The sequence below is a fragment of the Siphateles boraxobius genome, unplaced genomic scaffold, assembly GCF_051911475.1.
Source record: "Siphateles boraxobius isolate OS27281-9 unplaced genomic scaffold, OSU_SipBor_1 8, whole genome shotgun sequence".
Classification (NCBI taxonomy): Eukaryota; Metazoa; Chordata; class Actinopteri; order Cypriniformes; family Leuciscidae; genus Siphateles; species Siphateles boraxobius.
This window is the reverse complement of record NW_027509208.1, coordinates 39,181,143-39,204,170: the sequence shown is the minus strand read 5'-3', so window position 1 is coordinate 39,204,170 and position 23,028 is coordinate 39,181,143. Positions and strand designations below refer to the sequence as shown.

Sequence of the window (23,028 nt, the reverse complement as noted above, 5' to 3'; positions counted from 1 at the left end):
AAGCAGACTGTGTGCGCTGCGGCGGGTCGCCTTACTCCAATGTGAATCCAGACTTCATTCACTCCAATGGAAAGCATATTTACATTGTCTGAATCGTTCCTTGTCTCCTATAGTGCACTATGTGCCTTTCACCACATAGAAAATATTAACTGTGTGAACAAGTGACAGGTTCAGCTGCTGGACGCTTCAGATTCTAGAGAGCATTTGATTGGACAGAAAATCTGATGAGAACCTGAAGTACAGAGTGATGTCATCAAAATCATTGATCCACTTTGGCGGAAGTGAGAGACTGAAAGTTTTGAACGCTTATATCTTCTAAATGCGAATTCTGTCATTGTTTTGGAGCATACTAGCTTATAGACAACAGTGAGGCTAACATATTCATACTAAAAGCCAAAAAACTAAAATGTTGGATTTTTAGAAAAAGTTTTTTTAGTAAAACTAAATTTTGTATTAATCATAAAAGTATAGGCCTGAGTACAATATGTTATTGTTCACTGTAAATAATTAGTCAATGACGCAAATGCTACCCCCAATCCCCCCCTGTATAATTGGCATATTGTATCAAGGAAGGTTCCCACGGTCTTTAACTTGGAAATATTAGGGATTTTTTATGAGTGTTCACGCAAGTGTTGTACTTAACAGTATATAAAAAGTTTTTCGTCTTTCATAAAAAATACAGAACAATTGTAATTTTGAAGTGATAAGAATCTCCAGCGCACTGTCAGTCCGGTGTTGCGGAGCGCGCGGGTGCGAGTGCGTGAGGAGGAGGAGGGCGGCGGGTGTCGCGCGCCTCGCTCGGTGAGTCCGGTTCAGATCACATCACTTCAGATTCAGAGTTTATCTCACGCGTTTCTCTTCATCATGGCCCAATGCGCTCCTGACACCGGTTCCGTTCCGTCCCCGTGATGCGAGTGATGATGATGATGGTGACGGATGAAAGATGGAGAAACTATCCGCGAGCATTACCGGACTCTCGTGGAGCTCCGTGTCGCTGCCGTTGGACGTGATCGTGAGCAAATTCCGCTTACCGACACTCGTGAGACTGAGCCACGGTAAGAAAGCATCAGAGTTATTGAACGTAGTTATAAATCGAGCGCGAGAGTTTCTTTGATGATGTTGCGCCGCGTCGCGTCAAAGATTCTTCAGCTTGCTGCCGAATCAAAGTTAGTGGAATAAGAAACATGACATTTCGCTTGCATATTAATGATTTTTTGCCTATGATTATGCAAATTAATTCTGGGTACACTCGGGATAGTTTAACTAACCCTGACCAAATGTAATGTTTTATCGCATGAAACTAATGAAACGTTGTGTAAATGTTTGTAACACAGAATCCTCAGTGAAGTGTGTAGTTGACTTGTCTCTTGGCTATAGGTGACAGAGTGTGTGTTGTGTGTTAAAGAGCTGCAGCTCTTTTCATATGTTAATGTTGTAATGCGCTGTAGTGTGTGTTGAATACTAAACAACCTCCTGCAGGAGAAACTCCAACATTTACTCAGCAATCACAAACACAGAATTAAACTCCCATCAGTGTCGACTGTGTGTGTGTGAAAGTTTGACTCTGTATGGTGGGGAAAAAGGTACTGAATTATAACTAAAATAATCAATTATCAATAAACTGCATATGTGTCTGATATAAGTCATGATATGTGACAGCATGTTCTTTATACACGTTTTACATGAGTTTCACAGACTTTTTCATGGAGTGTTTGTGTTTGCATTATAGTTAGACTCCATACTCTCTGGTGAGAGTAAAGAAATATTTTGCACCTAGAAATGCATTTTCTGAAATGTATTTAGGGGTGAATTCAGGTTGATTGGGACACTTTTTCCAAGTCATATCAATGGCAAAAAGTGTCCCACTCACCCTGAATTCACCCCTAGCTCTTCTGTAAAGATGATTGAATCAGAGGAAAATGAATTAGACGAGAAAATCAGGAATATCCAATAGATTTGGGCATTCTTAGAAATAAATCATGCTGAAAATAGTTCTTTTTAACACAAGCAAACAGTCCAGAACTTAATTTTCCTGAGATATCCAAGGCCCATTGCCACGACCATAATGGATTGTTACTTTTTGTTTATTGTATGCGCATGTATGATGTATTGCATAAATACTTATAATGCCTGACTGTTCATCCCAAGAATGATAACTATAACTATATGAGTGTCCACACCAGCAAACGATAATTTTCTGGTTTATTTCAAGTGTGTGATGCAGCTTTATCATCTGCCGCTTTACATTCTCCAGCTCTTTAAAGTATGAATGGCTGACAATGTTTGTATAGTTCAGTGGTTGGAAAAAAGAGATTCCAATGATATTGTTACTCTTTGTTGTTATCGTTATAGTTCAATATTCTATCAAAGTCCGCATGAAATCCCAATTTAAGTTTTTTGGCTTTTAGTATGAAAACAATGACAAAATTCACATTTTGAAGATGTAAGCGTTCAAAACTTACAGTCTCTCACTTCCGCCAATGTGGATCAAGGATTTTGATGACATCATTCTGCACTTTAGCTTCTCATCAGATTTTCTGTCCAATCAAATGCTCTCTAGAATCTGAAGCTCCGCCCCCTACATTATAAATAGATGCTGAAGCTGCAGGTGAAATCAGTCACTTGTTCACACATTTACTATTTTCTACATGGTGAATGGCTCATAGTGCACTATATAGGGAATGTCTGAAGTCTGTTGAAGTCTGGTTTCATGTTGTGCCGACACAGTCTGCTTCGGTCCAGAGACACAATAACGCAGAACGGATCATATCCGCGACCACAAAACGGATCATATCCGAGACCACAAAACGTATCGGACCCATTTGAATTCTACACAGAATGCTTTATTTTAAAGCGATATGGAGGAGATTAGAAGGAAACTGCAGCTTTACGGAGCTCAACGGCTCTGGTCGAGCTGTGATATAAACCGAAAGCAATTATCTATTTTTAAAAGGGGAGGAGCTGCTCGATTCCCAGCCTTGTCTTCCTGTTTTTCAGGGAAAATTACGTCAACACATTGAGTAATGCTGCGCGTTTCAAGGCACTTCAGTTGGCCTTTAAGGTGCAGTCCAGCAGATTTCACAGGCAAAATTGAGTAATTTCAGTAGGAAATCCGTGTGAATTCGAAATTCACCAATATGAAGTTGCCCATGCAGATTTCGCTCATGTTCAGATTCAATTTGAGAGCTCTGCTTTACACATCGCTACAGTATTGACAATGCACATTATGGACCTTTTTTGCCCACATAGTAATGAAATAGTTAAAAAGTTATGGCTATAGTTATCAACCTTGGTGTGAACAGGCTTTTAAAATGCAATGAGTACACAAATATGTTACAGTATAAATATGAGAGTGACAACAGATTTGATAATACATGTTTTTTAATATTGTTCCTGTTGACTGTAATGCTAATTTTAAACCTTCAGATCATTTGCTTGATTAGATTCTGCTGTAATGTGTTTGTGTGTGTAGGAGGATCTCACTGTATCAAGCACAGACAGTAATAATTATACTCAACAGACAATCTGCAGAGAATGTGTATGTGTGTGTTGGACTCGTTCGCTGTGTAAAGCATCTAGTCTCAATGAGGAATGCATTTAATACCCGATCAATACAGTTCACCTCTCTCTTTGTCCATTCATCCTTTCTTCAGCGGAGATATCAGCCTGATGTTTGTGAGGTGATGTTGTTTGTGTCTGATTGCTGACCTCAGTTCTCTCCCATAAACCCCATGTGAGGAAGTTCAAAGAACTCATTTGATGTTTGTGGTTGAGCTCGTGTGTGTGTGTGTGTGTGTGTGTGTGTGTGTGTGTGTGTGTGTGTGTGTGTGTGTGTGTGTGTGTGTGTGTGTGTGTGTTTTAAAGCTACAAATTAAGGGCAGATACATCTGGATTTATAGTTTTGTAGCTTTTGTGCCTTATGTGTTTCGTGATTTACAATTCCTGGTCAACCTTTATGGGTGTGTGAAAGGAATAATGTCAAATCGAATTTATTTATATAGTGTATTGTGATTTATTCATCAAAATACACATTGTTTCATAGCAGCTTTACAGAAAATCATGATGATAATGTTTATATTTGATTTAACTCATACAAATTTTGTTGGTATAAATTAATGTATTTATGTTGATTCAGCAATGTTAAATAATATTTTGACTTGAATAAAACCAGGTAATTTATAAAAAAATTCTGTGAAATGTATATTTTGCGACGATACAAGCAATCATTATTTTTATATATGCTGTGTATAGTATATATTGCCTTACTTGAGTCTACTGTATATATGCAGATAAATTTGGACATACTTGTATATCCAACTGTATATAAAGACCTGGTTAATAATATAGTTACAGCGACGAAATAGAAAAAAACAGGCAGTTGAGGTTTCCTATACAGTATATATATATATCACTTTACGTTAGTGTTCTGTATGTATGCAAATCAAGTTGCATATAATATATAGGCGACAACTTTATATACGGAATAACGCTGGGGGATAATATAGTTTACTGTACATTTTTCAACGGGTATAACAATCAAGTTTAGATTTGCTGTGTTAATTTGAGTGTACTGTATGCTTCTGGGTAAGGTTTGATATACTTATAGAAGTTGTTTGATTTGTTATTAATTTGTTATTTAATTTGAGTTAATGTAGAATCAGCCAAGCATTACTGATACATATCATCTCGAAAAAGCCAAGTATCAGCCAATTAATCAGCCTGCCCAATATAAATGTCTTTTTTGCATCAGTGCTGAACCTGTAAATGCTGTATAATCATATCAGTTGTGCATTTTTGTGTATGTGCAGGTGAGAATGTGGAGGGTCTGTCGGAGGAGGACGTGATTTTGCTGCACTCCTGCAGACAGTGGACCACCGTCACTGCCCACAGTCTGGAGGAAGGACATTATGTGATCGGACCTAAAATAGACATCCCACTACAGTATCAAGGTACCATATAACACACACTGGACTGTGTGACTGTGCCAGCAGGTGAACTGACACTCAAGTAATGATTGTAATTCATTAGTGGTTGCTGCATCAGTTTTGCTAGTTTTATGGACATGAATGATATTGCAAATTGTGCAGTTTGTTGACTAGAAGTGTGCTATTACTTTATGACTTATTTTCTCCTAGCTGATGATAAAATGGACCAGAGAGACCAGAATATTATAAATGCACCAAAAATGCACCACTCACATTTTCATCTAGAATCTAGTTGGTAAAAGTAGAGTTTTCAGCAAATAATAATTCACCCTACAGCAGAAATATTTTAGCACACAAAACTGATTTCATTATTATCCACTGAGTGTACAAGCTATTAAAACACTCAGGCCAGAGAGAAAGAGAGAGACAGAGAAAGGGAGATGATTGGTTGTTAACAGTATATTGATTGTTGTATTCAAGCACTTAACTTCACACATGGTCACTTAGACTTTCTGAATTACACACACACACAGTCAGTCTCAATTTAATTCACAGTGTTTTGTTGCAGCGAGTGTTTTCATACAACGTGGGCAAAGCATTCAGGTGATAAAGGAACAATAAAAAAGACACTTATTAAGATTATAAACTATAATGAAGATGGTGAATTTTTTTCTGTAGAATAAAGCCAAAAATGTCTTAGTGATATAACCATCCTAAGATTACAACAAAGACAAAGAAGTCTATCTTTTTTTATGATAATTTTATGAAATGTCTTTTCTGTGTAATTCTGTCGTTATTCTCTATAAAAACATTGTAGTGAAACCATTTTGTCGTAATTATTTATACAATATATAATAATGATTTATTAATCATTTATACAATTATATATATATATATATATATATATATATATATATATATATATATATATATATATATATAAACATCCATCCATTCACCCACCCATCCATCCATCCATCCATAAAATTGATTTCATTAGAATCGACTGCTTATCAATGGCCGTCAATGGAGAAAGATGCTTTTTGGCCACAGAGTGGTGTAGTTACGGCATCCACCAGCAGGGGCAAATTTTTAAAACCCTGATCCTATGGCTAGCGCTCTCATTCATAAAGTCAAACTCATCATTACCTCATCCTGACGTCATTCCCACGAGAGCCCAGGAGGAGCCCGTTTTTCTGAGCTTCCGGAATCGCAGACATTACTGCGCTCGACTTCCTCTCCTGGGACGCCAGTTACCTAATATACCCGCCACCCATACCATTAGGTCAGGTGACCAATGAGATCATCTGCTGGGGTTTCCGGAGGCAGTAAGATGCTGAGAGGGATGGATGAGGTCATTCGTGTCTCGGTGGCTGGGTCTAACGTCTCTCAGATAGACAGATAGAGTGCTAATAAGGAAGATGGAATTACAGAAGGATGATTTTTACACAGCTGAGAGATGCAGAAGATGAGACCATGTTGATATTTTAGATTTGCTTGTGATTTTGATGATGCAGAAGAGGGTTGTTATTGATGACTCTCAAAACGGAAGATCTGCAGAATATAGGCACATTATATTTCTGTGTTTTTCTGACCTAGCTACTGTATGGAATAATAATCTCATTAATTTTCTGCATTAGATAAAATGTTTTGTAATGATAACATAAACTTATAACAATAAACATATTTTGTTTACACTCTATGAAGAAAATGGACAAAAAATAATACTTTGAGAACCAAGGCAGCTGGAAAAGTGGGCAATTTACTGATCAGTTTTGCACTCTATAAAAAAACTAAAATTTGTGCATTTGTATTTATGACTTAGATATACATTTGGGGACAAACTTCTGCTGATTGCCTTCTTAAAGGGTTAGTTCACCCCAAACTTAAAATTCTAACATTAAATACTTACCTTCATGTCGTTCCAAACTCATAAGACTTTAGTTTATCTTCAGAACACAAATGGAGATATTTTTGATGAAATCTGAGAGCTTTCTGTCACTTCAATGATAGTTACGCAACTATCATTTTGACGCTTTAAAAAGTTCATAAAGACAGTGGGGATTTCTTTAAGACTCCAAGGGAAGCCCGGCTTCCCCTATAATGTCAAAAAATGGTCAAATATGTACTATTGTGTTTTTAACATTTTATTGACTAAAAATGCGTTAGAACACGTTCATCTCGAAGACGAGTTCGTTCAGAATCAGCTACATATAGCAGGTCGGCTGACTCCATTTACTTCTCATTCATTCCCGGAGGGCCAGCGTGAACATTTCTCGGGACAGTTGACACAACTGTCACTTGCTCAATCGGGCCAGTGCTGCATCAGGAAAGTTTATTATTTGCACATGTTTTTAAGCCTTGTCAATTTAAATATTCAAGCGCAAGAAGATGTGAAAGAGAACTCAGTTCAGTAGTGTGAGAAGTTTTGTGTGCGCACACATCCGAAGCGTACGCCCAGAAAGCTGCTTCTCAGACGGCGTGCGAATACTGAATTGAGCTCTCTTTCACATCTTCTTGGACTTGAATGGACATATTCGCACAGAATTACATAAAAAATTCCGGTCTCTGTGAGAATCCTAGTAAACATAGTCTGTTATGTCTTAAGTGAACGTAAACAGTTGAGAAATAAAATGCTTGTGTAACAGTCTATTGGATCAGTGCAGCTCTTAAAGTGACAGCAGCCTAATACACCTACAGCTGTTTTTGTTTTAATGTTAATCAAACAACAAAGGACAAAGAAATTTGTCAGTAGAAAAATTCTAAGTGTTGAGCCCAGTTTATATGTGAATAGAAGCTTAAATTCAATTTGTTCATCATATAAAGCGATCGAGTCTCTTCAGACAATTTGGACTAAACCGGTTAATTCATGTTTTACGATCTCTTTATGTACTTTTTGAAGTGTCAAAGTGGTTTCTAAGTGGTTTCTGGTTGCAAAGTTTCTATGGAGGGACAGAAAGCTCTCAGATTTCATCAAAAAGATCTTCATCAAAAACAAATTAATTTGAGTTCCGAAGACGAATGAAAGTCTTACGGTTTTTGGGTGAACTATCCCTTTAAAATTAGACTAATATATAGTAGATATTAATAAAGAAGAAAATATGCGAGGTGTTTGACCAATCAGAACCCACAACCACGACGCAAGAGTGATGTGAGTGGTTGCTAGGGTATTTTAAATATTTTATTGGTGTGTTATGTAGTTGCTAAGGTTTTACTAGGTGGAACACGCTCCCAAGTCTATGTGATACTCGGGTCCATAAACATCCTTTAGTATTTTTTCTCACATTTTTTATTCATTGTCTGTCATTTGAAAATAGGTAAATCACTTAATAACAGCACATCTCTCCTCAACAAGACACATGATTTGAGGAATCATTAATGTCCGTAGCACAAATGCTGCAGTTTAATACACAAGAAGTATCTGTTTAAATAGCTATGTTAAAGCAGGGTTCTCAAGTCTCACGCATTGGCCGTGAGACACACGCAATTCAACCAGTTCACACGCTCACACGCCACACCGTGTATTTCTCACGCTGAAAGGCAATGCCAACCAAGTTGTCCTGCAAGCTTTATATATAACGTTGGTTGTATACGAGGCGCAGGCACACAAAGTGAAGTTTCTTTCTAGGCATCATAGATGCGCGAACACGCGGAAGTTGACGGAACATTCTCGGCCTCCGTACGTTCGTTACTAGATAACCAACAACATCGCGCAAACACACGTCGTGATGGAGAAGATAAATGGGAAGAAAGCTCGTCTAAAATTTTTAGGCTTGAACATTTAATATATAGCGTATCGTATACATTATTATTATAAACACACACACACACATACTCTAAAATGTCCATTTGTTCACAATGTCCCACCACACAATAAATCATTATACCATTTCGACTAGACACATTCAAAATGCAAAACGATTTGTTTTCCCAAACTGTTTGGAGCAATTTGTTATATTTTTGTATATTTGTAATTTTGAAATATAACGTTAAAGAGTATATTTGATGTGATGAAGTGCTCTGTCATTTATCAGATTTACCAATTGTTATAATTTCAATTTGTGCTGGTTAATTATGAACAATGGGTAAAATTGGGGGGTCCCCAATTTGGCCGGGGCTCCATTAGGGCTCCTCCCCTAACCGCATGTGATCTCACTCCAAGCTTTTGATAAAACTTGAGAACCCTGGTTAAAGTGTGTGCAAATGGGTGTTTGAGTGCTAGTGAAATGTGATTGGTGTATTTAAATTTATGCTTGCTGTGATTGGTTGAAGGTGCTCCAACCGATGTTTGCAACAGTAATAATTTTAGTGGCTTTAGTGGAAGAGACTTATTTTGTACCAATGCATCCAGAACAGAAAATAAATAGTAAAACTTCAGAAGAGAAAGAAACCCTTTCAGCTCCGAGTGTCGTATAGAACTGCAGAAAGAAAAGCTGTTGCCAGGAGACCAAAAGACAAAGAGAGATACGCTCTCTTACGCTTTATCAGTGTGTGTGAGAAAATGACCTATAAGATCACATACACACTTAAATGCGGACATACCATAGACTTCTGTTGTTAATTATATAAAGCATATTGTTATCCTGAGAGACTAAACTCTATACCCCAAAAGAAACATTTTGCATTTTTTTTTAAATTAAAATTAAATTATCTTCCAGGATGTCATCAGAGGGCGGTTTAGTTCGATTTGAGCTCATTTCAGGGGAAAATTTTGTAAAACTATTTCTTCATTTCTGTCTTTGACTGTTTTTGTTCTGTCCTCAGGAAAGTTTAAGTTATTGGATCAGGATCGGGATGTCCGTGAGCCGGTTCAGTATTTTGGAAGCGTGGAGGAAATCGCAGGAATCTTTCCTGATCGCGTGTTCGTCATGGAGCCCATCACGTTCAGCGTTAAGGTAATGGCAGCATCTGTCAGTAGTGTTGTTAGTGTTAGCTAAAGCTAAAAAAAAACTAAAACTAAATCTGAAATTAAAGTTAATAAAAAAAAATATTACTAATTACAAACTAAAACTTAAACTAAAATTAAAACAGGGAATATAAAAATGAAAAACTAATTTTAAAAATTAATAAATATATAGTATATCAATGATACTAAAATAACACTATAAAACGTCTCATTGGTTTTCAAAACAGTGTCGCTTTACTAGTTACGTAGTACATAGTCCAACAAATAGTGATTTAACATGGCAAAACACTGCATGTTTTTTCACATTGTATTACGCACTGCTTGTCATTGTAAAGTCTAATTGAATGTATGATTCAGATTAAGACAGTTTCACGATAAACAAATCAGTTCAAAAGAAATGACTCGCTGATTCATTCAATATTCATTTAATGTTTTTGAGCCATGATTTGAGTCTGATTAAATGATAAATTATATATTATCACAGTTAAGCCCTATCCGGACAGGACTAGTTTAAAGCGGCACTATGCAGGATTTCTGTTTTTGTCAAACAGCGATCCCTAGAGTCGCTGTAGAGTACCTGTCGTAAACACCACTCATGGCCTCTGCACTTCATAATAATAAAGTAGCCTACCGCGTTAGGCTTACCTGAGCCTAAATGCCAAATGACACCAATAAAGTGTATCATGTACGTCGCATTATTTCGCAGGGCTCTCAAGTTTTGAAGACAGGCAAGAGTGACATCCAGCCAAAAGATACATTTTTGTCATTGGTTGTTGGGTTAAATCTTACCCAGATACAATAGTGCTATTTTCTGATTGGCTATTGTGTAGCTCGACGAACAACACCAGAGGAGACGCGCTTGATTCCTGCCGGTTCCACAGTGAGAGCGGCGCGGCCAGAGTTTTGGCATATTAAATATATTACAAATAGTTTTTCAGCGTGAGAAATACAATGTGTGGCGGGAGAGCGTGACAAAAGACCGAAATGAGTGACACTTGAGAGCCCTGATTTCGTAACAATGTCCGTTATGATGTTGTTAGACATGATTATTGCAATTTATCATAATAGTTTGCAAATTGCGCTCATTTACACTATTTACAACATGTAGGCTTATTTATATCCTGATAATTATGTGAGATATTGACAACTGTTCTCATGATAATCGCAGGAATCAACTTTAACAGTGAAAGAATGGCAGACTGACCGAGGAGTCAGACACGAGTAAACATCGGACCTGCGTTTTCAGAATGGCGAAAAAAAACGAAGAAAGCGCGGTCGGAAGAATCTAGAAAAAGTTAACGAGAATCTGATAGCACGAGGAACCGGACAAGAGTCCCACTCGCTACGCAGGTCCGATGTTTACTCGTGTCTGACTCCTCGCTCGGTCAGTCTGACATTTCCTCTTTCTCTGTTCCTCCGACAATGCTTTTCTAGCTTTCTGCTTCTTATTTGCCAGCTTTGCCATGGGACGATAGTTGTTCTTATAGCTAGCCGTATCCTGGATGGGGGCGTGTACGCGTGCAGTGCCGTAAAGCAATTCGTTACCTCGCGAGACCTGATATCACACGATATCGCCCGCCGGCCCAAAGTTGCAAGGGTGGTTTTGCGGCTCACAGGCACCAGGGGGGTGCGAGACGACCACCATTCAACACGAAATCAGTAATATAAACATTACAATGACTCCAAAGCTGTTCGGTTAAGGTAAAAAAGTTACTTAGTTCTGCTTTAACATGGAGAGGCGGGGTAAAGTAATTATTACCAGAGCTTCTCTGTGATTTTAGTCCCGCCCGAAAATGAATCTCAGTTATCATTAACGTTACAATGTCAGTAAAGATTACTTCGACTTTTACCTTCAGTAAAAAGGTCCGGAAAAATTACCTCAGGTAATACTAATCCTGTGCGATTAGACCCGCTGTAAATATTTACGTAAAAATTTTGTCATTTCGTGTTTAAAAGTAGTTTTTCCGCGTTTTTTTCAAGTATAGAGACGCTTGAAAAAGCATCAGTTGCATTCATGACGAGTTTTCCACACATAGATATAAACACTAGATGTCGCCTTGGCTACGGCAGTTCATTGGAACGAATGCGTCAATAGAGCCGCCATCTTGAAATAGGGGAATCCCTCATCAGCGTCAATGTAGGAAAAGGTCTAACAGAAATAAAATCACCATAAATCGTCATGACTGCGATTTTCTAGTTGTTTTGGTTCGTCCCAACAGTCAGACATGTATTTATTATAGAGTCCAGAGAATTTTTTTTTTTTTTTTACAAAATTTCACAATCTTGTGAAATGTAATCCCTTGCTGTCTGTTTTTTAGATATGGTTCGTGTAAACATCCATACGCAGCACAAAAGTCCATGAATTCAGCGTTACCTAGCTAATTCCTATGACAAGACCCCTGTTCCAAGATGGCGGTGGTTTTGACGCATGTTTAGAACCCCAAGGCGACATCTAGTGTTTATATCTATGTTTTCCACATACCATTGAGATCAGAAAGAAGATCGAAAGCACTTGTTAGAGGCACGAAACATCTTTTAGCGTTAGGTAAGTGCCTATCAGTATGACCAACACAATCCAATCTGAGGTTAATTCATATCCAACAGACATAACTGTTTTATACCTACAAATAAAATATAAATTATATGTGTTTGCGCACCTGATATCAGGAAGCAACGTAATACCAGATGACGACAGGAGGGTGACGGTGATGCGCAAATCGAGTTACCCCTCCCACTTCTGCTAGTTTTACTGAGATATCCCGTGCGAATTGGCCATTAATATTACAGACGTCCTGTGGTAAAATTACATTACTCCATCTACCCTTGTAAAGTAAATCCCGTCCGAATAGGGCTAAACATATCAACGCTGTCAGGCAGAAACCTTGTATCAACGGATATTGTATTTTTATTTAATTTTATAAATCATTATTATTGGTCAGCCTTCATGTCTCTGTGGGTTTTGCAAAAACTTAACCAATGAAAATTATTAAAAAGAGCTTGTGCCTAAACTCGTAACTTGTGCCTAAACTCGTAACTCCATTGGCTTCTCAAACTGTCAGTCAAACCTTATAACTTCATCCGGCTATATCATGAATGAAGTGCCACACGCAGTTTGGACCGTCTCTGTATGTTTGCGGTGTTTCTACCGCATAGCTACAGTAAATTTAATAACCTGTAAGTTGATGAAAACGTAATCCTTATATTCATAAACTTTGTAACTCCATTTGAAGCTTGATTTTGGTAATATGTTAATAATATAATGACACATGCAAGTGTCTGACTATATATATATATTAAGGCCAAGCCACATTATCAATTTTGACAACACTAATTAAACACATTTTATTTTAAAAACTTGTTTTTTTTCCCCATTTAAAGTAGCGTTTTTGGAGATACGAGGTTTCCGCCTGACAGCGGCAATATTTCAAAAGACACTGTCCCCTTAAATGGCTTGAATTTAGTTAGTGCATTTTGTTAGTTGCTTCTAGTGTAACTAACTAATTTTAGGCTTGACTGAAGTTTAACTGCTGTAAATTATGAGTAGCTTGTAGCTTGACATATTAGGTTCATACTTAAACGACATCAGTCACTGTTTTTTGTGTTAAATGCAAATACGTTTGTCTCTTTTTTTTCTCTCTGTAGGTGGTTTCTGGGGAGTTTACGGAGGATAGCGAGTTATATAATTTCTCTCTTCAGACGGGTGATGAATTGACTCTCATGGGCCAAGCAGAACTGCTCTGTGTCCAATCGACTCGCGAGAAATCCCGCCTGACGACACTACTACGGCGACTGGGCAAAGCAAGCGGAGCTTTGGGACGTCCCGCCCGCACGAAGATGCCTTGTTTGATATGCATGAACCATCGGACCAATGAGAGCGTCAGTTTGCCGTTCCAGTGTCGCGGGCGGTTCTGCACGCGCTCGCCGCAGGAGCTGCAGATGCAGGGAGGCGAACACACCGTGCGCAGCATCATCGAGCGCGTGCGTTTGCCTGTGAACGTATCCGTGCCCTCGCGACCTCCTCGCAACCTGTACGATCTTCATGCGATCCGCGAGGGTCATCGATATAAACTGCTCAGCATCATCAGCAAAACTGTTGTTCTCTGCTGCATACTTCGCAAAGAGGAAGTGACGCCGTCTCACTTCCTTTTATTAACAGACATGCCGCGCTTCACTCTGCCGGAGGGGCTATTGCGCGCAGACGCTTCCTACCAGCAGGTGGTGCTGCAGTGTGCGCTGCGTTGCCAAGAGAGCTTCGACCCAGACGATTACTCGCGCGCCGTGCGCGAAGTCAAGACGGATTTCTCAGAGGAGTGTCTCAGTCCGCGGCGGATCCGGGTGTGCGTTCAAGGCTACGGGCGTGACGAGTTGGGGACGTCCCTGCAGAGATTGTCTCTGTGTGTGTACGGAGGTGGAGCGGTCACACACACACACACAATCTCACACGGCTGCAGAGACTCGCTGGTCGACTCACACACGCTGCCCTCTAGTGACGGCGACGGAGAGGAACGAGAATACGTCACGCCCGATTGGTCGACTGAGACGCAGGAGATTCCATACGAAGAGCTCTGGACCAATCAGAGTTCTGGAAGCTTTGGTTTGGCGTCTGAGAGCGCGGTGAAGGCGGAGCATAACCTAATATCCTTTCACTCCACTACCACGTCATTGGAGGGTACGGTGGGCTCCACCCACGTCGCCATGGTGCAGATGGAAGCAGGAAGAGTGTCGACTCCACCCCCAGTTCCACCCAAATCAGAAGCTGTAAGCAGTTGTTTTTCATAGATTTTCAAATAAAATTCAGAGTTTTTGCCTCGTATTGTTTTTTCATACAATATATCTGGGCCATATTTTAACCATAAAGTTAAAGGAAAAATCTTAACTTATATTTTGCATAAAGAAAGTGAAGCCTATTTTTAGGACCATTACTTTTGCATTATATGAAATTATTTTCATGACTATTAACCATGTTAATAGTCATCTGTGGTGATTCTCATTAGATTTCCAATACAAAAAAAATCAAAGTTGATTTGTTGGGTATCTTGAAGCAAAACATATCAATGTTTTGATAGTGTCACAGTGTTTACACTTTTGGGGGGAAGTCAACGTTCAATATACACAGACACACACACGCACACATTGATGACCAAAACATTATGGCCAGTCACAGGTGAAGTGAATATAATTGATCATCTCCTAACAAGGCCATTGAGCGACTTTGACAAGAGCCAAATTGTTATGACTGGGTCAAAGTATCTCTGAAACGGCAAGGCTTGTGTGTGTTGCTCTCGGTCAGCAGTGGTGAGAATTTACCAACAGTGTCCGTGGAGGAACAAACCACAAACCGGCGACATGGTCTCATCGATGCACGAGGGCAATGAAGGCTATCCCGTCTGGTCCGAGCCAACAGATGGTCTACGATTGTTATGTGAGGAATGTGTCACAACACTGCATATGGAGACCAATCAGAGATCTATGATGACCCGTCCACTGTCGAAAGCGGCTACAACGGGCAACTGAGCCTCGAAACTGGACCTTGGAGCAGCAGTGGAAGACGGTCATCTGAGGAAGTGATGCACCGGGATGGACTGTTGGATGATAAAAAGCTTGATTTTTTCCCCCCAAACCAGTTCAGCGGAGATCCCACCCTGCAGCTAATTTTATTGGTTAAGGTTAATGTGACGGGTAGGTTTAGGGATCAGTGTTTGGTGTAGGCAATCAGTACAGTGATTGGCATGACCAATGAAACCTTTAGAATCGGCTGCAGGGTGGGATTCCCACTGAACTGGTTTGGGGGGAAATAATGCTGATAAGCCGGTGGAGGGAGTGTGTGACGCTCTGGTCAATGTTCTGCTGGGAAACTCTGAGTCTGGTCATTCATGTGGACCTTTATTTGACACGTCACCTTCCTCAACACTGTGGCAGACCAGATACACCCCTTCATGACAACGCTGTTCCCTGCTGGAAGCACACAGTCACACTGCACACATTGATCAGGAATGGTTTGAGGAACATGATGAAGAGTTCAAGGTGTTGCTCTGGCCTCCAAATTCCCCAGATCTTAATCCAGTTGGGCATCTGTGGGACGTGCCGCACCAACAGGTTCAGTCCACCTCAAACTACAGGACTTGAAGGATGCGCTGCTGTGGAGGCCATGCCTGGGTGGGACGGGGCTGTTTTAGCAGCACATGGAGGCATATTTGGCAGCATATCTGGCAGGTGGTCATAATGTTTTGGCTCATCAATGTATATGGCATTACAATAATGTTAATTAGATTTTGTTTGTATTCTAATGATAATTGTTGGGGAAATGTATGTATTTTTTATGGAAAATAATGCCACCAATAAAATCTTAATGGTTCTAAAAAAAGAGGCTTACTTCTCTGTAAGTATAATGTAAACATTAAATATTAGATATAATTTTTTAAAATATATATATTTTAAAGTATAATGTATTTAATAATATTTAATAATATTGTATAACAAAATACGTGCATAAAAGTCTTACCCAAAAAATTTTGAGGTGAAATATTCTGGACATGTTCTCGACAAGTTTTGTGAGAATCGCTCCTTTTAGACATTTCCCTAGTGTTATTGTGCTTCTGACCCTGAGCTTAGATCTACGGTAGTTCACTAACCCTCTTTATTCCCATGAGAGTACTTGTATTCCTCCGTTGTTTTTGCCACAGGCCCACATGCAAACCCACACATACAGACACACACAATCATATGTGCATTATATACAGCATCACACAGCACTGCTGTCCCAGACTAAATTATTGATACTATTGCTTTTAAAGACTGAATAATGAGCATGCGTTTACCGGAACACACACACAACACACACACACACGCACGCACGCACGCACACACACACACACACACACACACACACACACACACACACACACACACACACACACACACACACACACACACACACACACACACACAAACACACACACACACACACGCACGCACGCACACACACACACACAAACACACACAAACACACGCACGCACGCACGCACGCGCGCACACACACACACACACACACACACACACACAAACACAAACACAATCACACATCATCTCAGTCAATGTCTTTTATATAATGTTAATATGAGAAGCTACTTGAATATTTTGAACACTACAAAATATTCTTAAAATACTAATAATCCAGGTGGTAAAGTAGTTTTTAATGTAGCAACTTTTCCCTGATAAAATGACTGACATTTTACTCTGAAAAACAGACATCTCGTAGAGCCAGAATTAAAGTCTGTTTGACGCTGTTGACTGAAATTACAGCCTTTTGCTTTTCTCTCTCTCTCTTTCTCCCACACATAGAGGGTTCAGTTGTGGCCTGTAATTTAGCTTCTCAAACACACACACACACACACACACACACACACACACACACACACACACACACACACACACACACACACACACACACACACACACACACACACACACACTCCCTGGTGTATTTGTGGAGGAAATGAACTGTATCCCAGAATCCTAGAGTTTGTTTCTCCCAGAAGAGGAAATTTAGACAGCGATAAATATTTTAATGTTTATCATCATCATCATGATGATCATTAAGGACATATATTTACATATTGACTGTAATTAAAAAAATAAACACATGCAGAAATCATTTGTTTGATCATATTGTACTGTACATTGTTTAGAGTTATTAAATAAGAAGCACATAATAAAGTTTTGTGGATAGAGTTGAGATTAGAGTACAGATTTAAATACATTTAGAAGTACCTATTTGATTATTAAAATATAGTTAAAATGATATTAAAATCATTAGCACAGTTTCCATTTTAAGAATACTTTTAGTCTGTTCAGCGATTTGCACATCTGCCACAATTATGTATATGAATTATCTTAATATCTTGCAATTATATCATGTAAATCATTTGATTGACAGCCTGAGATGAATTGATACTTGCTATTACATCTGTTTTAGTGATCATAGTTTGAATTATATTCTTTTAATATACGATTTTTGAATGAGACTCAGCGTTTGTAATCAAACTTACAGTGCTCTGTATTTAGTTTTCAATTCTCATTGTTTAGTATTTATTATTCTGTATTCATTGTTTCGTTTATTCCATATTCTGTGTTTATTATTCATTTGTTCAGTTTTTGGTATTTAGGGTTTAATTTCCTGTGTTCAGTATTAATGACATCAGAAAATGGTGTTTCACTTTCTTCTGGACAGAAAGTGACATTTTCTTGAGTTGTGAGGAAAACAAGAGCAAGTCTGTGTAATAAGAGATGTCACTCACACTCTATAATGTGACATAGTTATAGTTCTTTTGGATTTCTTCTCTCTCTCTAGGTGAAAGAGGAGTGTCGTTTTTTAAACGCTCCTCCCGTTCCGCCCCGCTGTGCTAAAGGCCCCGTCCCGAGCCCTCCAGTCCCCACACGCTTCCCTAAAGCTCACGCCACACAGACGCTCAACCCAAACCACTCATTTTATTCCTCTGGACTGCAAGAGAGGTAAAAACCACATACACTGAAAGATTTACTTATTCAAAGACTTAAAGGGATAGCTCACCCAAAAATTTAAATTCTGTCATTAATTACTCACCCTCATGTCGTTCCAAACCCATAAGCTTTTCAGAACACAAATGTTTTTTTGATTTTTGATGAGATCTGAGAGTTTTCTGTCCCTCCATTGACAGTTACGCAACCACCACTTCAAAAAGTTCATAAAGCGATCGTAAAACGAATCCATATGAATTGAGCGGTTTAGTCCAAAATTTCTGAAGAATTTCAATCGCTTTATACGTTCAATTCTGGATTAGTTTTACAAATTAAAACTACAAATTAAAAATTAAAGTTCATTTCTGATTTGAAATATGTTTTTGAAATGTGAGCGTGGCAAGCAGTTTTTGAGATTTCAGGAATGCCTCACTCAAGTACTGTAGATATGACTTGGTCTTGATGCCCAAAATAGCTGCCACGAAGGCATTGCAAATATGTCCGTTGCTTTTCTTGAAAGCAATCATTGCAAATGGAAGTATTGTGGTGTGGTGTAATCTTGGAGGGGTTTAAATAGGGATGTCTTTAAGTACTTTAAGGACACAAGTAGGAATGGGAATCAAGAGGAAGGTAATTATTCCATTAATAATTCTTTTAGTACTTTTGAGGAAATTTTTCCCTTCGGAAGCACTGAAAATTTATCCTAACTATATCAAATACTACTAAACAAGATCCTAAGGAGAAAAAAGTATTTCATTTATTTATTATGAGAAGATGGTGAAAAAAGACAACAAAAAATCAAATGCTAGATCAAAACTACAGCTTTACTGAGGATCAGCAAATGACTTGGTCAAAACAAGATCTTTTTGCTTTCTTGTTGCCTTTTTCCCCCACCATTTTAAGCCCTATTTGGACGGGACTAGTTTTACAGGGGGACGTTAGAGAAATTTGTGTTTCACAGATGTACTTTACGATTTAATCCTGCCCAAATCTGCCAAGTCTGTGTTTTTCTCACCCAACTAGTAAAAATTCCTAGGCAAATTACCTATTGTTTTTCAGCAAACTCACAGTCCTCAGGGAGATATAATCCTGTCCGAATGCAAACGTTGTATTATCCTAACGCTTCTCCTAGTGTGTTTTCTGGCCTACACGAGCTACCGTTTGCACACCAATCTTCGGCATGCTTTCATTTAGTTTCAATATGGATGGTATCTGATGAAAAAATAACACAAAATTAATAAATAGAGCAAAATCACAGAAACTGCGAAGTCCGCCCATTTTAAAATCAGTGTCAGGTAAGAGTAAGACACTTGTCTAGATTTCTCTGCTCACTTATGCGAGTTTATAATAAACAGCCACTGCTTAAATAGGGTTATTCTAATAAATTAAAATGATATCAACAAATGATAAATGAAAAGACATACACTGTAAAAGCACAGCAGATGACCTTCTGTTACGCCCACATCTAGAAAACACACACTCCCACGCCTGAAGTCGAGTCCTGTCTGAATCGGTACATTAACTCACAAACGTTGAGTGATAAGTATTATAACTCGAACGTTGTTTAGAAAACTAGTCCTGTCCGAATAGGGGTTAAGTGTTTAATTGAGTATTTTGCAACTTCTCACCTCTTTGGATTAGACTTTTGTACTTTTTTAGGCACGGTGAGTTTTTGGTGATTTCTTAATTTATTTATTAGAACACAACTCTCTCTCTCTCTCTCTTTCTCTCTCTCCATCAGTTCTGCTCCTCGTAGTGGCAGCAACTCTCCATCGCCGGACTCTTACTCTCTGTACTGTTACCCATGCACCTGGGCCGACTGTGTGACCTCCGACCCCTGTGTAAGCCCTGATCCCGCCCAGCCCGCGCAGGCCTGTTGGTCCCACCCTCGAGGAGGCGGAGCCTACACCTCCAACGTCCTCAATACACCTCTACTCAGCAGTGACTCCGCCCAAAAGAACTACTCCACATGTCCCAGGCCGCGGCCGGTGGCGCAGAACCGCTTCGCACCATTCGGTGCCCTAAACCCCTTTGCCAACCCGGGACACACCCACGCCTCCTCCGACTGGCTCATCACTGGTAGGAACTCTCCCACTTTGATACCCGACCTCATTAGCTCCACCCCCAAGGAGCCTCAAACCAATCAGGGAGCTTCAGAATGCAGTCCCGAGGCTCCGCCCAGACCAGTCAAGAATTCAGAAGAGGACACGGTTACCGTGGACCCCGTCTCCGGATCCGTTGCCATGACGAGGGGGGCAGAGGGCGGGGCGGGGTCGTCATGGCGACCCCCCTCGGAGCTCTGCTGGCTCTCGGTAGAGGAGGTTTCGTCCAGTCTGAGGTTTATCGGCCTTTCGGACGACGTGATTGGTCTGTTCAGCCGAGAGAGGATCGACGGCTCTATTTTCACTCAGCTGACAGAGGAAATCCTGTCGGAGGACTTTAACCTCACCAAACTACAGGTCAAAAAAATCATGCAGTTCATCAAGGGATGGAGACCCAAGATATGAGGGCAGCATCCTTGTGAACTTATAGATGTTTTTATTTGAAAGACACAAAATTACTCCAGCCACAATTAGTGCTTCTACTCGGACAGTTTCAGATGTTTTATAAGTGTGTGTGTGTGTCTGAAATACACCTCTCTAATCGGACTGACAGATTGTGACTAATATATTATGGAGCACTATTCGATGTTTTTATTTTTTGGGTGGGGTGATTTTGTGTACCTTCAGGGGACAGTCAGAGCTCATCTGTGGCCGTTCTGCTGTATTTCAAGGGTTGTACTGACTGTGTTTTGACCTCTTTTGTCTGTTTTCTAATAATCTGACATGATTGTCAGTTGGATCTGGGTGAATCTCATGGAACCCTTCGGGATCATGTCCAGGTCATTTTTCACCCCAAAATCAAAAGCATAAATAAATAAATAAATTGTTATTGTTAGATTGTATGAAAATCTCATTCTTGTTATTGTAACGTGGAAAAATGTTTAAATAACTTTAAGTCATGACACCTTAATTTATAGCTCTTAATACAATACAGATTGTTTCAGAGAAGCTTCACAGTAATAAACAGGAAAATAACAGAATCAATGATGCAAACTTCATCAGGTATGGAACCAATTGAAATATTGCTGTAAAGCAGCAGTAAAAAGACAATAGTTTCTTGATTCAGTTCAAGTAAGTTCAGTGTTGATTCAGTTCAGTTCAAAAACTGTTAAGTTTATCAATTACAAAAAGAGTTCAAATCAGCTATAAGCAGCTCTACAAAAGCGAACAGTGTTGTTATTCAGCTCGGGCTAGTTCAGTGTTGACTCTTCAGTTCAATAAGTGTCGATAACAATTTAAGTAAAATAATTTATACTGTTATTGTATTACAGTATTTTTTTTAATAATACAATATTTAATGATAATCATTGAGAATAATTAGAATGGCACAAAACGCAAAAGTAAAATTTCTGATCACATTATTTTAATAACAATTGAGGGAAAATGTTCCTGAAATTCTGTGAAGAAAAAAAACCTCTTTTTTTTAGGGTGTTTTTGACAAGATTCACCCACTTCGGGCACAAGTTTTTTAATTCCATCTGCTCTCACACTGAGCCCATGTCATGCACACTGGAAATGAGCTTTTTTAGAGACTTAAAGAGCTCAGTTTGTGATGTACACACTAATAAGAGCAGTGAGAGTTTACAGTCTAAAGAACACACTGTAATTAGGTGACTGTAATTAAGAGTTTACTAAACAGCCCACACTGATGGAGGATGTGTCTGTGAGGTGAGTCAGAGCTGCTGAAACCAGAAGGTTTTAGCCTTATCTCACTGTTTCTTTTAAATGTTTCATCAGCATTGCAGAAATGTTTATATAACAGATTTCCCCCTTTTGTAGATGCATGTGTACTTTGAATAATATTTAACAGCGGTAGTGTTTCATTTGTACTGTAATTTCATCATGTATGATTTAATCCTGCTGGATCAACTACAGAAAAGAATAAATCAATAGTGCTCACTTGAACAAAGTAAATCGTTAATGTACTTGTATCATAGGCTATGTTCTAAATGGAATACTAGTTTTCCTTAGTTTTCCTTTTGCTTAGTGTACTGCATACCTTAATTGTTTGAAATTGGAACTATTTGAACAGACAATTACAGAAGCTTGTTTCTGCCACAGAACAAAAAAATAAAAAAGGTAATTGACTTTAAATCTCACAATTCTGACTTTTTTTCTCAGATTTGTATGTAGTCAGAATTGAAATAGAAAAGAATTGAAAAAGTATGTCAGAATTGCTTGAAGTTAGACTTGTGAGTCGAACTTGTTGAGAAATTCATTTTGAGAAATTCATTTGAGAAATTCATGTGAGATATAGGCCTAAAAACACAATTGCGTGGGGTAAAAGTCAGAATAGCGAGATATAAACTCACAATTGTGAGATAAAAAGTCACAATTAATTTTGGGTCCAATTTTATTTATTTTGGTAGGATTTTTCTATTAATTTACAATGCTAAAACGCGTATATTTGGTGGGCTTGTCAGTGTCAAATAGCCGCCAATTCCCACTGATTTGGATGGAAATTATTTGTTTAAATGTTTTAAATAGAATCTAATAAACTCAATATACATTTATTTGTTGAATCAAACATTTTTTTTTATTAATGAATCCCCTAACATGATCTGGGGCCCCACACTATGAAAATACCTGTACTACATAC

The 23,028-nt window shown here is 38.8% G+C and overlaps 1 protein-coding gene across 1 annotated transcript; it reads left to right on the top strand.

The window, feature by feature from the left end:
- The first annotated feature begins 754 nt into the window (after positions 1-754).
- On the top strand, positions 755-22,942 carry gareml (GRB2 associated, regulator of MAPK1-like). The gene is made up of 6 exons (XM_077220649.1): positions 755-1,055; positions 4,809-4,949; positions 9,690-9,820; positions 13,474-14,589; positions 18,182-18,342; positions 20,069-22,942. Exons 1-6 carry the CDS (start codon positions 944-946, stop codon positions 20,832-20,834), a joined length of 2,427 nt encoding a protein of 808 aa, XP_077076764.1. The 5' UTR covers positions 755-943; the 3' UTR covers positions 20,835-22,942.
- Positions 22,943-23,028: the final 86 nt, after the last annotated feature.